The sequence below is a fragment of the Juglans regia genome, chromosome 14, assembly GCF_001411555.2.
Source record: "Juglans regia cultivar Chandler chromosome 14, Walnut 2.0, whole genome shotgun sequence".
Classification (NCBI taxonomy): Eukaryota; Viridiplantae; Streptophyta; class Magnoliopsida; order Fagales; family Juglandaceae; genus Juglans; species Juglans regia.
Window position 1 is genome coordinate 2,560,520 of NC_049914.1, and position 16,148 is coordinate 2,576,667.

The following is a 16,148-nucleotide window of genomic DNA, read 5'->3' on the forward strand; positions in this document are numbered from 1 at the left end:
TTTTTTCCTCTCAAACAGACATCACAGTCTATTTACCGCTTTAAAAAAAATCCAAGATTCATAGTTGATTATCTCTCGATGAGGACAAAAATCTTAAAATTTTGTCATTATCTCGTTCGCCAGAAACGAGGCCCAGATAGAAATTAGGGTTTCGCAGTAAAAGGTCCAAGAAAGTTAAAATTAGAAAAACAATAAAAATTTGCAAGGTCGAGTAGTAGTAGGCTAGTAGCTATACCTTTGTCCGTAGTTGAAAGAGCGATGTACCAAAGTATTTGATTAATTAAAGCCCCCGGGGGAGTAAATCCGTTTAGAAGATTTCATCTCATTCCTTCTTATTATTATAATTTTATATAAAATAAAATAAATAATTTAATTTTTTTAAATTTTAAAATAAAAATAATATTAAAAAAAATATATTTTAATAATATTTTATTTAATTTTTAACTTTAATCTCAACTCATCTACCTCATCCGTAAGAACAAACCAAATTTTACTTCCCGCCCTACAGAGTCTCCCTCAGTCTTCTTTTTGTCTTCCTCTTCCTTCAGTTATCTTGCAAGATCCTGCTGAAAATTAGCTGTGATAACATATATAAACACGTCTACATTCAGATCTATTTTATGGTGAAAGATATTCTATAAAGATTTATCTGATCTGTAGAAATATCGTTTTATAAATTTTCTTGCCCAAGGGACACTAGTAAGCAATAGAGGCCATGGTCTAGTTCTAATACAAACGTAAATAAAAGTAGTCCAAAGTACATAAAACACAGGTCCAAAAGTAGAGCAAACTGGGCCTTAAGGAACAAGCTCTCGGCCCCTTTGAAACAACATATTAAGCCTAATAAAATAAGTCCAGCCCATTTTGCAAGCAGATGGAACACCAATTTAACTTAATTGACCAACTGACAAGAGTTAGCCAAAGTATACTCTCTTCTTTTATTTGTCTCCAAACTTTACTTCGCAGACTCCCTTCTCCGTAGAAACTTAAGTTTGAGCTTGTGATAGAAAGATGAACAATAGTAGCATGACACAAGTTAGGACACCCGTAACGTAAATGATGGGTTCAATCACATGACGGTAGCGTGTGTTTCGAACATGGGTTATCACCTCCACTGCAGCCATGTAAACAAATGATATTGGAATGAAAACCATTACAATTATAATGTTGACTGTGTTCAACAGAGAACCAGATGAGTTCATCACTGGTAGAAGCTTAAGCAGCACTTCAAGTAGCTTGTTCACAATTCTTATGAATATGGCGGTGTAATCGTAATCAATCCCATCAGCTTGCTCTCTGCCACTGCCAAACAAATAAAAGAGGAGAATGGAAAATTGAATAAATCCTATTTTAAATGAAATAAGTAGAAGAGATGGAAAATAATACTACAAATACGGACTCAAATACCCGGGCTTCAACTTTTAAATCATACATGTGGTCGTAAAGTTTTGGTCGGCCCACGAATGAAACCAAATCCTTGGAGGCCTGTATATCCATATATGAAAATATTTATAAGGTACATACGTATGTGTTGGAAACATGTGTCAAGATTTTAAAACAGTGTCCAACTGATCCCCCTGTAGTGGATCCACACAAAAAGAATTAATGATGAATGGGAGGTCAGATCCTGTGGTGGGATCCACACAAAATGTGAAAGACAAAAGAAAAAAGGTACTCGGCATTTTCCCCCAACACCCCCATTTTCTCAGTCAGCATATGCACAAAACTTTATAAGAGAGAATCCACATTGGGCCCATTAATCAGTCAGCATTTTATCGATCATAGACTATAGTGTGGTGGAAAAGAGGGGATATGTCACCAAAGCTTTGCCGCCCCTTTAGAGCGTTTAGTTTGTACAAAAGCTTACAAAACTGTTATCTTACGTGTCAAATCCAATGGCTCGAAATCAATGTCTGCACCCCAATATTTCCCCAAAAGCTTACCAAACTGTATCTCCGCATTTCTAATAACCAGGTGAATGTTGTCAAAGACTCAAATTACTGATTTCTAATGGGCAAAGAGTATTTATAAATAGCCATTATAGCTAGGACTCAGATCATTCACCATTCCAGTTTTTAACAGAGGCAACACACGGAGAGAGAATAGGAGAGCAAATGGCCGATAGCAGAAGCAGCAACTCCGACAATCTGAGGTTAGCAAAACTAAGCACTCCACATTATTTCTTGTCTCATCATTTGGTACTTATAAATTACAACGGGGTGTTTCCAATTGAGATCTCTCTTCAGATGTTTTATTCATATATTTTTTGTTAAAGAGACAATATTAGTATCGTATATGCGTCTCCCGGAATATATAGTTTTTCATATACTAACATGGTATATCTAATGCTCTTTGAATATAATTTTTATATATATTTATATATATAATTTATTTATATATCGACTATCTCGAAACGTTATCTCGAAACGCTATCTCAAAACGGTTCCGATATCGAAATATTTCGTTCTAATGCCTTAACCGGTACGACGTCCGGTACAGTATTCAAAACATCGCCACTAGACCTACAAATTATATCTAATGCTCTTCCATGATCCTCGTCAAATTGTATCTCAAAGAGCATTAGATATACAAGTAATGTGAAGTACCATCCTCAGATTGTCGGAGTTGCTGCCGCTGCTATCCAGTAGAGATGTAATTTATAACTTGCAGATAAAATGCCTACATATGCAGACAAAGAAAAATGGGAGTGTTAGGGGTAAAATGGTACTTTCATTGGGCAATTAAATATTTTCATATAAATTCTGGACTTTTCTATGTATAAGCATATATGGATATACAGGCCTCCAAGGATTTGGTTTCATTCGTGGGCCGACCAAAACTTTACGACCACATATATGATTTAAAAGTTGAAGCCCGGGTATTTGAGTCCGTATTTGTAGTATTATTTTCCATCTCTTCTACTTATTTCATTTAAAATAGGATTTATTCAATTTTCCATTCTCCTCTTTTATTTGTTTGGCAGTGGCAGAGAGCAAGCTGATGGGATTGATTACGATTACACCGCCATATTCATAAGAATTGTGAACAAGCTACTTGAAGTGCTGCTTAAGCTTCTACCAGTGATGAACTCATCTGGTTCTCTGTTGAACACAGTCAACATTATAATTGTAATGGTTTTCATTCCAATATCATTTGTTTACATGGCTGCAGTGGAGGTGATAACCCATGTTCGAAACACACGCTACCGTCATGTGATTGAACCCATCATTTACGTTACGGGTGTCCTAACTTGTGTCATGCTACTATTGATCATCTTTCTATCACAAGCTCAAACCTAGGTTTCATATGTTGTTTCAAAGGGGCCGAGAGCTTGTTCCTTAAGGCCTAGTTTGCTTTACTTTTGGACCTGTGCTTTATATACTTTGGACTACTTTTATGTATGTTTGTATTAGAACTAGACCATGGCCTCTACTGTTTACTCGCTACAAGGAAAATCCCTTTTTGCAGCTAAAAACAATTGGGGTGAGAAAGTTTTGGATGCAAGAGACCACAATTTACTATAGCCGCATTTTTGTTCTTGCGACCGAAAAAACAGGCCACAAAAAAGAGTTTTTACGGCGACTTTGGGTCGTCACAAATATTTCAGCCAAAAAGGGTCCGAATCACAACTAATCACATCGATATTATAACATGGGTGTTAAGATGTTACATGTGTCGATATTTATGTCGAAGCCATCAATCAGCTACCTTAATTTCTCGAAAGGTTTAGTGCAAAAATCCAACCGAAAACTTCCCATGTAATAAGAGTTGCATAGAAGATGACCACCAAGGCACAAAAAATTAATATTAAGGGCTCGTTTCGTTGTACAAACTATTTTATCTCATTTAATCATTATAATTTTTTTAAAATTTCACACAAAATATAATAAACAAATTAATTTTTTTAATTTTAAAATAAAAATAATATTAAAAAATAATATTATAATAATATTTTATTAAACTTTCATCTCATTTGTATAACCAAGGCCTAAGATTCGTAATTCTATCAAACCTTCTGAATTCCACTATAACACACTATAAATTGATATAGAACTCAACTCTTGAGGGAAAAAAAGTACCACAAGTAGAAAGAGCGAGAAAACTAAAATCTTTTGCGCTTAGTGCTCTCTCTCTCAACTAATTAGCATTAAAGGCCTGCTTTGATGCGAATTCAAGAGTGCCCTAGTGGAAGAACCATCTTGGCTCAAAGCTTTCTCATCTGCAATTTTGAGTTCTTTCATACGGTTGTGAATTCTCTTCCCTTCTTCTTCGACCATTAGTCCCTTAATGACTTTCACAATTTCTTCTCTATTCACTATGACTTTCTCGTCAGTTTTTGGTCTCAAGGCCACTTTTAGATCCTCAACAAGTATGGCCTAGTTTGGTTACATAAACTCTACCAGCTTATCTCATTTCATATAATCATTACAACTTTTTAAAACTCCTACACAAAAATATAATAAACAATTTAACTTTTTCAAATCTCAAAACAAAAATAATATTAAAAAATAATATTCTAACAATATTTTATTTAACTTTTATCTCATCTGTCTAAAGACTAATATTGGATTCATCCTCTATTCTGAGTAAAGCAACCATGCAATTAATGGTAGCCCATCGAGGATACTCTCCAACCTCGAGTTCTAGCCACAGTGTGTTAAAAAACCCACCCATTAATATTACTTTTAGCTTTGAAGAAAGAGTAGGAATAACAAATAGAGTTTTGATATTCATTATTCTCACATACCACATACCACACTTTTTTATTTTTATTTATTTTTACTTTATTCATCTTAAACTAATTGAGTTCTTTTGCACATCATCTATACACTATACATTTAGTAAGAAAAAAATAAAAAAAAAATGAAAAATTATGTGTGGTGTGTAGTGTGAGTATAGTGAGTAGAATTTTTCTAACAAATATTTCTAAATATATTATAAAAAATCAAAAGAATGATTTAGGTCCAATTTGGTTTTAAATACTATCTCATCTCATTTCATCCCAACATCTAAATACTATTCAAACTCAAACACAAATATTTTTCAATTTTAAATTTTTAAGTTTTTCATCACAAACAGCCAGGTATAAATATTCCCCCCGGGGGGAAAGCTCTTTGGCATATATACATTACTTTAATCCCAAGTGGTTGGCTCAAGTGGTGAAGGCCTTGGTCTTGGGATTGATATCTCCACTAAGTATCAATTCTTTGAGGCCACACCTCCTGGTGAAAAGCCAGCGATTTAACCAGTTCCATGTTGGAAAACTTTTGAGGATGCAGTGTACGGGACCAAAGTTTACTTTGTAGGGATGGGTCCTAAGGGCCTTATCTTGGAGAAGTTCCCCTACATAAAAAAAAAAAAAAAAAAATGGAAGCGCACACAAAATGCAAACTGACATAGGCATAGGAGGTATCCTCCAACACCCTGAGCCTACATTTCTCCCCTTCATTGCAAGAACAGATCAACCCAAAATGATGGAGTTGTTCAGGCTGTAAAACACGACATCAACAACTCTCTTAGCACTATTATGCTCGTATTCTGGATCAATTCAAGGAAATAGCTCAAGCATATGATGTTCTCAACGATCCAGAGAAAAGAGAAATCTATGACCAATATGGTGAAGATGCTCTCAAGGAGGGAATAGGAGGAGCTGGTCCCTCTCATAATCCATTAGATACATATGAGGCATTTTTTGGCAGAGGAGCCTTTGGTGGTAAGAGAATATGTATATATACTCCTTTTGAGATATCTGGCCTTTCATTCAAATAAATTTTTAATCGGAAGTGCATATTTTTCTGGTACTCTGATCCAGGTGGCGATAGCTCACGAGGAAGAAGGTAGGAACATGGAGAGGATGTGGTGCATACTCTGAAGGTTTCTTTGGATGACTTGTACAATGGAAAATCAAAGAAACTCTCCCTTTCTAGGAATATCTTGTGCCAAAAATGTAAAGGGTATTTCCTCTATCTTAGCCCAAGTGCTTGTGTAAATGACTCAGAAAGACTGCTATATGATTTATTTTGGATTTTGATTCTTTAGATCAATACTTTCTAGTCTCCATCAAATCTCAGATCAATACTTTCTTCATTCCAAAGAGCAATTTTTACCAGTACAATTTGCAGCATGAAGTTGGGAAATGAAGTAGATCAATACTTTCTAGCACTCGCTTTGTTAGTGTGTTCAAGGTTGTTGCTCAAGAAATGAAGTAGTTCATTAAAATATGACTGTTGGAAAAATATATCCGTTGAAAAAATATGACCATTATAAAAAAAAACCGTTAAAAAATTATATCCGTCTGAATAATATAAAAATTAATGTGTATTTTTTTAATAACGAATAAATATTCTAATTACCATTAGAATTATGAAAATCAATGAAAATACCAAAATCAATATTTTAATAGAATTATGATAGTTTTAGAGAGTTTGTTATTTAGTGTTGTTGAAAAGTGGCTAGCTAGGTTAGAAAAAATGAATTTTCTAGTCAAATCTTAGCTAAAGAATAGCTAGGCCACTACTAATGCTCCAAGAAAGCACGTGGGAACTGTCTGAATTTTTTCTAGCTCTTTCTACTTTTGCCCCGTTTGAATAGTGAATGTGTTTCATTTTATCTCATCATTACTACTTTCTTAAATTCTCACACAAAATATAATAAATAATTCAAAATTTTCAAATATTAAAACAATAATAATATTAAAAAATAATATTCTAATAATATTTATTTAACTTTCATCTCAACTCACTATCTAAATGACATCTTGATCATCTTTTCTCTTTGGTATATATGATTCTTTATCTCTTTTAACATGTATTGTTGTGGAATTAATTAGAAGGTTTGACGATATCAGGACTTTTAATTGAATTTCCACGAGACACAGCTTACTACGAGAAGAAAAAATCTTGACCTGGGTTTTTTGACCGGACTCAACACAGAACACGTCAGTCGTCAGTTGTTGTTGATCAAATCGAACATATTTGACCGGACTCATATTTTTTGTCTAATTTATAAACGAGCGTCTATATCGATTGTAATTGATTTTCATGACTTTTCCTTTCATAAATGTTACATGTTATTAAACTAACACGCTTAGATGTTGTTTAATTTGTGGGCACCTTAAAAAAAGTAAGTACATGGTAAGGTTTTTTTTTAAAAAAAAAATTAGTTCATGTTGGTGCCAAAAGTAGTGAAGTTCCTCTTCATAATTACGAGGCAGCTAGCTGATACTTTGGAAATAGTCATTTGTATTTTAAGAATATGATTTGTGTATTAAGTAGATGCAAACTGCTTGGTCGTCAACGAGCGACCAGCTGACCAATTTCAGGGTTTAAATAGATGTAATTTTATTAATTAATATTGATGCTTGTAACTTCATTAACATATGCACAGTTACTGATAAAAAAAACATACATATATAACATCATCGATGTAGTTAGCATGCATTACCCATAAAATATTCAAAATTCAAAAATCAAATTTATAAATTTCTACGCATGCATGCTAGCTAGCACGTAATTAATTATTAGATCATTAGCATGATTCAATTTTATGAAAGCAACACGTCCAAATAGTTCTCCCATCTCGGAAATATTACAGTATCTCCAACTGGCATGGATTCTAGCTAGCCATGCATACAAGAGTTTCAAACTTAATGCCAACTGTGTTTACGAGAAAACATTGATCAGGGACATTCAGAGTACACCTCAGTCTGGGACATGACCAGGATTTGAACTTCCACAATTAAAGTACCATTTTTTATGAAGCCCTTGGAGGCTTTATAGAGATCCACCAAGGACATGAACGCCCCGTAGCCCGAATAATGGCTTGCGGTAGAAAAGGTGTGGTGAGCTGCAAGAGATTATTAAAGTCAGTAGTATATATATGATCACTGAGGTCTATGATTTGCAGTGCATTAATGTAACTAGTGGGATGTTTGAAAGTTAATTGCTATAATCAAGCAGTTAAGAACAATGGCATTCACCTCTTTTCTCGACGTCCTTGCCCTGCATGAGTTGGTCCACTACTCTCAGCTTGAATTCTGCATAAACTGTTTTCTTAGGTGGCCAGCTTTCCTCACCTACTAGCTCGAGATATACGGAAAATGCCTTCCCCATGTGACTGTCATTTCCTTTTGGATAAACCTTTAACTTCCTGCATCAAATTAAGGGGGAAAAAAGCAGAACTAAGTCCTAACAGTAAACTTTACCCATCTAAGTTTACTAGTTTATGATATGGAAGGCAGCAATTAATATTAGAAAGTACATACCAATTCCTCTCCCCGACCTTGAAAGCCTTAGAATGATAGAAACTTTTATTCAGAGTTGCGAAGTTTTCCATCTTGTAAGTGTAAATGCCATTAGCAGGTTTCTTAAGCATGGAAAGACATTCCCACTTGCCACTGGGGCTATTAACAAAAACCTCTGCGCCAAAGACACAGGTATCTTCGACAAGGTATCCATTACAACTACTCTTGAAATCTTCAAGGGAAAGTAACTGCCCAAAACCCCATTCTGTCTTGTTCTCATCAAAGCGCCTTACCTCAGAATCTATACGAATTATTCATATACATCATGTAATTGATAATAGTCATTTTATCATATTATTCTAATCCTAGAAAATTTCAATGTACACGTGTTAATTTGTGTGACATTTCAATTATGAAATTAAATTACCTTGGATAGTTAAGTATTTGTTGTGTTTCTGATCCAACACAAACAGTTTAAAGCTGACATCAACCCCCTCACCACGAGGAAGTTGTTCAGGCCCATCCATTGCCAAGTAGAGGGAGATATAACCATTTCCATGGTCGGTCAAGTTTCCATTTGGAAAAAGGGACAATCTCCTGCAGGCATAAAACAACTTTGATGAGCATCTTATATAATATGACATGGTTAATTATATGGCGAATGAAAGAAAAATCACAAGGTAAGTGGAGGGGCAAACTGAAACTCTAGGAAGGAGCATAAAGAAGCTAAACAAGAGGAGTTCCATTAAAATAAATTCAGTGTCAAAAGTAGAAATTACGTGCATGGTCGAATTCATCATTTCCTGTTCGAATTGGTCAATTAATAGACCAATGTGAATTTAACACGTAGGCAGGCTCTCACGAAACAAAGGATGAAAGCAAGGAAAAGAAGCATGAAGACATTGCACAAGTACATCACAGCATGAACACCATGCAACAAGCAAGTTGATGAAAAGCACAATACAACAGATGAAAAGTGTAAAGCACTGGCACATAAAAGTAAAACAACAAAAGGAAAGCATGGCACGACAGGTCAACCTTAAAGGATGCATTGATTACACACAAAAGCAAATAAAGTAATGAAAAACAATGTCAAAGAAACGGATTGCAGTAGATTTCTTGTAAATAGTAGAAGATAAAAAGTTAACTTTAGGACTCTTCCTTTTGATCCTTTCGGTTTTTCCTTCTGTAATGTATATATATATATATATATATATATATATATATGTAGCAGAACCTTGTATCCTTTGAACTTAAGGAAATGAGAATCAGTTTTTCTCTATATTGAAACTTCATTTCAAGTTCTTGTTGTTCTTGTTTCATTTCTAACATAGTATCAGAGCAGGCTATTTGTCCTGCTGTGTTTGCTTAAATCTGCAAACAAATTTCATCTCTTAAGCCATGACATCCTCCTTTTCCTCTTCTCCTGTTTCTATCGCTGAGGACCCAAGCAGTCCATTCTTCCTACATCACAGTGACAATGCCAATACTGTCATTGTGTCACTCCATTAACTGGTTCCAATTATATATCTTGGAGCAGGTCATTTTTGCTTTTCATTTTAATAAAAAACAAACTGGACTTCCTGGATGGCACCATTAATACTCCTGAGTTGTCAGATCCCTCATATATGTAATGGCTGAGATGCAACAACATCTTATTGGCTTGGATCCTAAATTTTGTTTCAAAGGATATTGCTTTTAATGTATTTTTCATAACCTCAACTAAGCAAGTTTGGGACAAACTCAAAGAAAAATTTGCTCAACCTGATGAAGCTCGGATTTATCACCTCCAGCACAAGCTCAGTAGCATTGTTCAAGGGCACCTCTCTGTAAGTGATTACTTCACACAACTTAATGCTATTTGGGAAGAACTACACAGTTACAGACCACTTCCTTGTTGTTCTTGTGGAAAGTGCACTTGTGATGCCTTAAAAATTGTTGGTGAGGTCCAACAAGGAGATTATGTTTTAAGTTTTTAATGAGCCTAAATGATAGCTATGATTTTGTGAGGGGGCAAATCATTTTACTAAGTCCCTTACCTTCATTAGACAAGACCTTTTCATTGATTTTGCAAGAAGAAAGACAAAGGCATGCTAGAAATATAGCACTACCCATCTCAGAGTCTTCTGCCCTTTTAGCCTACCAAAATCTTCCAAAGAAAAGGAAAAAATCAGACCTGATTTGTCACCATTGTGATAAGGTTGGACACACAAAGGATAAGTGTTATAAATTAGTAGGATTCTCACCAAATTTTAAATTTACAAAACCTAAATTTGGAAATGATCCTACTGCATCATATTCTACAAATCAAGTTGCTGCACAGGTTGTCCCATCACCTCAAGAAGTACCTGCTCCAGCTGCTCCTCAGTTGAATCTCTCTTAGGCACAAGCACATCATCTCATGGCTCTTGTCAATGCTATTTCCTTAGCTAAGCTTGTGACAAACCAAACCAATTCTGCCTACTCCTGCTTCTGCTAAACCAGACACTACTGAAACCAGCTCTTCAAACACACCCTACTCAAACTTAACAGGTAATTATCACTGCCTCACCACTCTCTCATTGCCTGTTAAACAATTCCATCTCAGTTCTATAAACCATTGCAAACACAACCCCCTTCTCAAAATGAACAATTTGATGTTTATAACACACCATGGATCATGGATACAGGAGTAACTGATCACATGGTGTGCTCCACCTCATTTTTTGACAAGCCCTCTTCTTGCATACAAGCCTTTGAGCAGCTTCCTAATGGTACAAAGGCTCAAGTTACACACATAGGAATAGTCAAACTTTCAGAATCATTAATCCTGACTGATGTCCTATGTGTACCCTCGTTTACTTTCAATTTGATCTCAATCAGTAAGCTCACTCAGAGACCAAATATATGCCTATTTTTCTCAAATGATTTGTGCTTCATTCAGGCCCTCTCTTCATGGATGACGATTGGACTTGCTAAAGTCCATGTTGGTCTATATTACTTGCTGCATTGTCCTCATGACAGCAACATCAACCCTCCTTCAACTCTCTCAAATCAAGCTCGAGTCAATTAAGCTACCACACAACAAGATTTTGATCTATGGCACTTTAGATTTGGACATTTATCTTCACAAAGGATGAGTTTAATTCATTCTCATATTCCTAATGTAAAGTCCAAGGATCATTCTCATTGTAAAATCTGTCATTTGGCCAAGCAAAGGCAGCTTTCTTTTCCTTCAAGTGTATCATCCAGTTTACTCCCTTTTGACTTAATACATTGTGATATATGGGGACCATATTCTCAAGCCTCACTTTAAGGTTTTCATTACTTTCTAACTATTGTGGATGAATTTTCTAGAGTAACTTGGATTTTCCTGATGAAACTAAAATCAGATACAAGATCCATTTTACAATCATTCTTCTAACTCATAGACACTCAATTCAATAAGAAAGTAAAGAAAATCAGGACTTACAATGGTCTTGAATTTGATATGGCAAACTTTATAACGATCATGGCATTGTCTACCAAAAGTCTTGTGTGTATACCCCTCAACGGAATGGTGTTGTTGAGAGGAAACACCAACATCTCTTAAATGTTGCTCGAGCTCTTCTCTTCCAAGTTGCATTACTCACTCAATTCTGGGGAGATGCAGTCCTAACAGCTGCATGCATCATCAACAGAATACCCACACCTCTTCTTTCAAATAAATCTCCCTATGAAGTACTCTTTTCCTCACCACCTTCATATTCTCATCTTAGAGTCTTTGGATGCTTGAGTTATGCTAGCACTATCAAGCACCACAGAACTAAGTTTGAGCCACGTGCTAAACCCTGCATTTTTCTGGGATACCCTGCAAATGTCAAGGGTTATAAGCTTTATGACATGGAAACTCATTCCACATTCATTTCCAGAAATGTCATATTTCATGAATCTGTCTTCCCATTCCAATCTCCCCCCTTCATTCCTTCCCCTCCTCTCTCATTTCCTCAAAATCTGGTACTCCCACCTGCACTACCAGATGACACATTCTCACCCACTTCCATGTCACAACCTGTCTCAACAGATGACTCACCTCCACCTAATCACATGTCACAATCCATCTCATAATCTCAAACACCTCAGCCCCTTACCTCCCTTGATTCACCTTCTCCTTCACCCCAACAACCTGAGCTGCCTATCACCCCATCCCTTCGAAGATCCACCAGAGAAAGACATCAACCTGCCTATCTCCACCAATATCACTGTCAAACAGCAGCCTCCGCAACTCTTCACCCACTCCACCACCACTTGACCTACAAACACCTCTCCCTATCCCACCAGTCCTTTTCTACTTCCCTTTCATTATTTTCTGAACCATCCTCCTATAATGAAGCTATCAAATTCAAGCATTGGTAGGATGCCATAAACACTGAACTCAGTGCCTTGCCTTAGAAAAAAACAACACTTGGACTGTTACTTTTGTTCCCCCCAACAAAGCTGTAATTGGTTGCAAATGTGTCTTCAAAGTCAAGTTCCAATCTGATGGCTCACTTGAAAGACACAAAGCAAGGCTTGTAGCAAAGGGATACACTCAAAGGGAATGTTTTGATTTCCAATATACCTTCGGTCCAGTGGCCAAGCTCACCACAGTTTGAGTATTTCTTGCCTTGGCCTCCATTCAAAATTGGTTTTTATCTCAAATGGATGTTCATAATGCCTTTTTACATGAGGATCTTGATGAGGAAATTTATATGAATTTACCACCTGGTTACCACATTCATAGAGAGCAGCTTGAGGGGGAGAAACTGGTATGCAAGCTAAATAAGTCCATCTATGGACTTAAACAAGCATCAAGGCAATGGTTTTCGAAATTATCCAATTTACTCACTACCATTGGCTTTAGTCAATCCAAATCTGACTACTCTTTATTCACCAAAGGGAATAAAAAGGAGCCTTCACAGCACTCTTAGTTTATGTGGATGACATCATAATATGAGGCAATTCTCAAAGAGAAATTGATCTGCTCAAAACTCACCTCCATGGAAAATTCAAAATCAAGGAACTTGGACCCCTCAAATACTTCCTAGGACTAAAGGTTGCAAGATCATTAGCTGGAATAAATGTTTGTCAAAAGAAGTACACCCTCGAAATCTTAAAAGACTCAGGGTTACTTGGCACCAAACCTGCCTCCACACCTATTAAGTTAAATCACAAATTGAGTCATACCACAAATGAGATCCTACAAGACCTACAACCTATAGAAGACTCATTGGAAGGCTCATCAACTTGACCATTACCAGGCCAAACATTACATATGCAGTAAATGTGCTGAGCCAGTTTTTGGACAGACCATCACAAGCTCACCTACATTTAGCTTATAGAGTCCTCAGGTATCTAAAAGGTTCTATAGGCTAGGGCATCTTTCTATCATCAAAGTCATTTCTACACTTGAAAGCCTACAACGATTCTAATTGGGCTGCTTGTCCCGAAACTAGGAGATCAGTCATAGGTTTTTGTATTTTTATTGGGGGCTCATTGGTAAGTTGGAAATCAAATAAACAAGTGACTGTTTCTAGATTCTCAACAGAAGCAGAACATAGAGCATTAGCCTCTACAAGCTGTAAAATCGTTTGGCTCCTTGGTCTGCTAAAGGAACTCAGCATTGACCATACACAACCTACTCTCTTACTCTGTGATAACCAAGCAGCCATCTATATCATAAAGAACCCTATCTTCCATGAGAGAACTAAACATATAGAACTAGATTGCCATTTTGTTAGAGAAAGGGTTTTGGCTGGAATCATCACACCTATCCACATTGCCTCGAAATTTCAACTAGTAGACATCTTGACTAAGGCCTTGACAGTTTCTGTTTTTTAGTTCTTATTGTCCAAGATGAGAATACTCAATATCTATGCCCATCTTGAGGGGGAGTCTCATGATACAAAGGATGAATGCAAGGAAAAGAAGCATGAAGACACTGCACAAGTACACCACAACATGCAGAGAACACCATGCAACAAGCAAGTTGATGAAAAGCACAATGCAGCAGATGAAAAGCGTAAAGCACTGGCACAGAAAAGCAAAACAACAAAAGGAAAGCATGGCATGATAGGTCAACCTTAAAGGCTGCACTGATTACACACAAAAGCAAATAAAGTGATGAATATCAATGTCAAAGAAACAGACTGTAGTAGATTTCTTGTAAAACAGTAGAAGATAAAAAGTTAACTTTCGGACTCTTCCTTTTGATCCTTTCGGTTTTTCCTTCTGTAATGTGTGTGTATATATATATATATAGCTAGCAGAACCTTGTATCATTTGAACTTAAGGAAATGAGAATCAGTTTTTCTCTATATTGAAACTTCATTTCAAGTTCTTGTTGTTCTTGTTTCATTTTTAACACAGGCTTAATATAATAACTAATGAAAAATATCAAGCCATTCTTGGCTAATAAACATACTGAGCTTATATATATATAAATATATATATGTATGTATGTATGTATGTATGTATGTATGTTATATGTATATGTATATATGTATGTATCTGACTTGTAAGTGATCAATTAAAAGCGAAGTAGTACTATTGGAGCATTTGATGATAGGACTTACCATCTGTACTCCCCCGCTCCAAAGGAACTAGATTCATACTTCTCTTGATGTGCTTTGGATAGTAAGCTGTATGACAATATCTTCAATTTATAGTGAGCTGGCGCATGATCTCTCTTAGACCTTAAAATCCCTGAAAATGTCAACCATTCATGGTAACTAACTTGTACGTACCATCAGACAGGTGCACATTGGCAAAAATACTGCCGTCATATATATGTTCAGCTAAGCCTTTTGATGAAATGTAAGCTACTTATGTTTGGTTTTGTATAGGTTTTGAAAATGCTTGAGGTTTTTTCAGGTTTTTCAGGTTGTTTATTGAATTTTGTGAAATTAGATAGAAGAATTTGTACATATTTTTTTAAAATATATATATTTAATTTGTATTGTGTTTTGTGAAAGCGGATAGCTATAATCGAAAGATTCTTTGAATATAATTTATTTGGGATATATAGTTTCCCAAAAAAAAAATGAAATTTTGATTTTTGTGTTTTCTATTTTAATTGAAATCTGTCTAAATAATTGGATGAAAAGATGAATTAGATCATTAATTTTTATTTATATTAAAAGATATTTGAATGCAACTTGAGTTTTTTTTTTTTTTTGAAGTGTTAATAAAAAATGACCTAAAATATTTCGAAAAGAACAAGAAAGAAAAGTGTTAAAAGTTTAGCCTGACTCATTTAGGTTTTAAGAAACAAAAATATTAGATCGACTACTAGCTAGCTAGCTAGGATCAAACGAGCCCAATTAATTTGTTACCTGATGATCCTAAACCTAAATCTATTTTCCTGCCAACCAAACTTCTGAAGAATAAATTAGATCAAATTCAAATCAGCAAGTATATATCTTAGTACGCATGTTTAGATGATCGTGATGCTATTGCTTAACCCTAATTGGGATCTATACAATACGTACTATATGTACATGACAGACGAGATTGGAGAAAATTGGTCACTTTTATGAAGAGAAAAAACAAGAGAAAAAAAAAAAAAAATCGAACTAGCTAGGCCGGAAGATATAGAAACATACTGTCCATGGCAGAGTAAATAACTTCAAACGATCGATAATTGAACTGCTAGAGGAGGAGGACAGACAGTGGGCAGGCAGGCATAGATCTGGGATTTCTATTCAACCAGCTTGACTTTAAAAGATAGAAGTAGCTTATTTCAAAGACTCTCGTTTGCATTTATAAATCATCTCAACTCACTTCAATTCATCTCTAAATCTAAACCACTTCTAATTTAATATTTAAAAAATCTACTCAACCTCCTACTATTCATACAACCTCCACACTCCACATTATTTTTAATTTTTATTATTTTTTTCTTTTATTA

General features: G+C 35.5%; 1 protein-coding gene across 1 annotated transcript; it reads right to left on the bottom strand.

Moving 5' to 3' along the window:
- Window positions 1–7,451: 7,451 nt before the first annotated feature.
- On the bottom strand, window positions 7,452–15,991 carry LOC109016306. The gene is made up of 6 exons (XM_018998738.2): window positions 15,844–15,991; window positions 14,815–14,944; window positions 8,670–8,839; window positions 8,264–8,543; window positions 7,979–8,148; window positions 7,452–7,845 (listed from the first exon to the last, which is right to left on the bottom strand). The coding sequence occupies exons 1-6, from the start codon at window positions 15,848–15,850 to the stop codon at window positions 7,679–7,681; spliced, it is 924 nt and encodes a 307-aa protein (XP_018854283.1). The 5' UTR covers window positions 15,851–15,991; the 3' UTR covers window positions 7,452–7,678.
- Window positions 15,992–16,148: the final 157 nt, after the last annotated feature.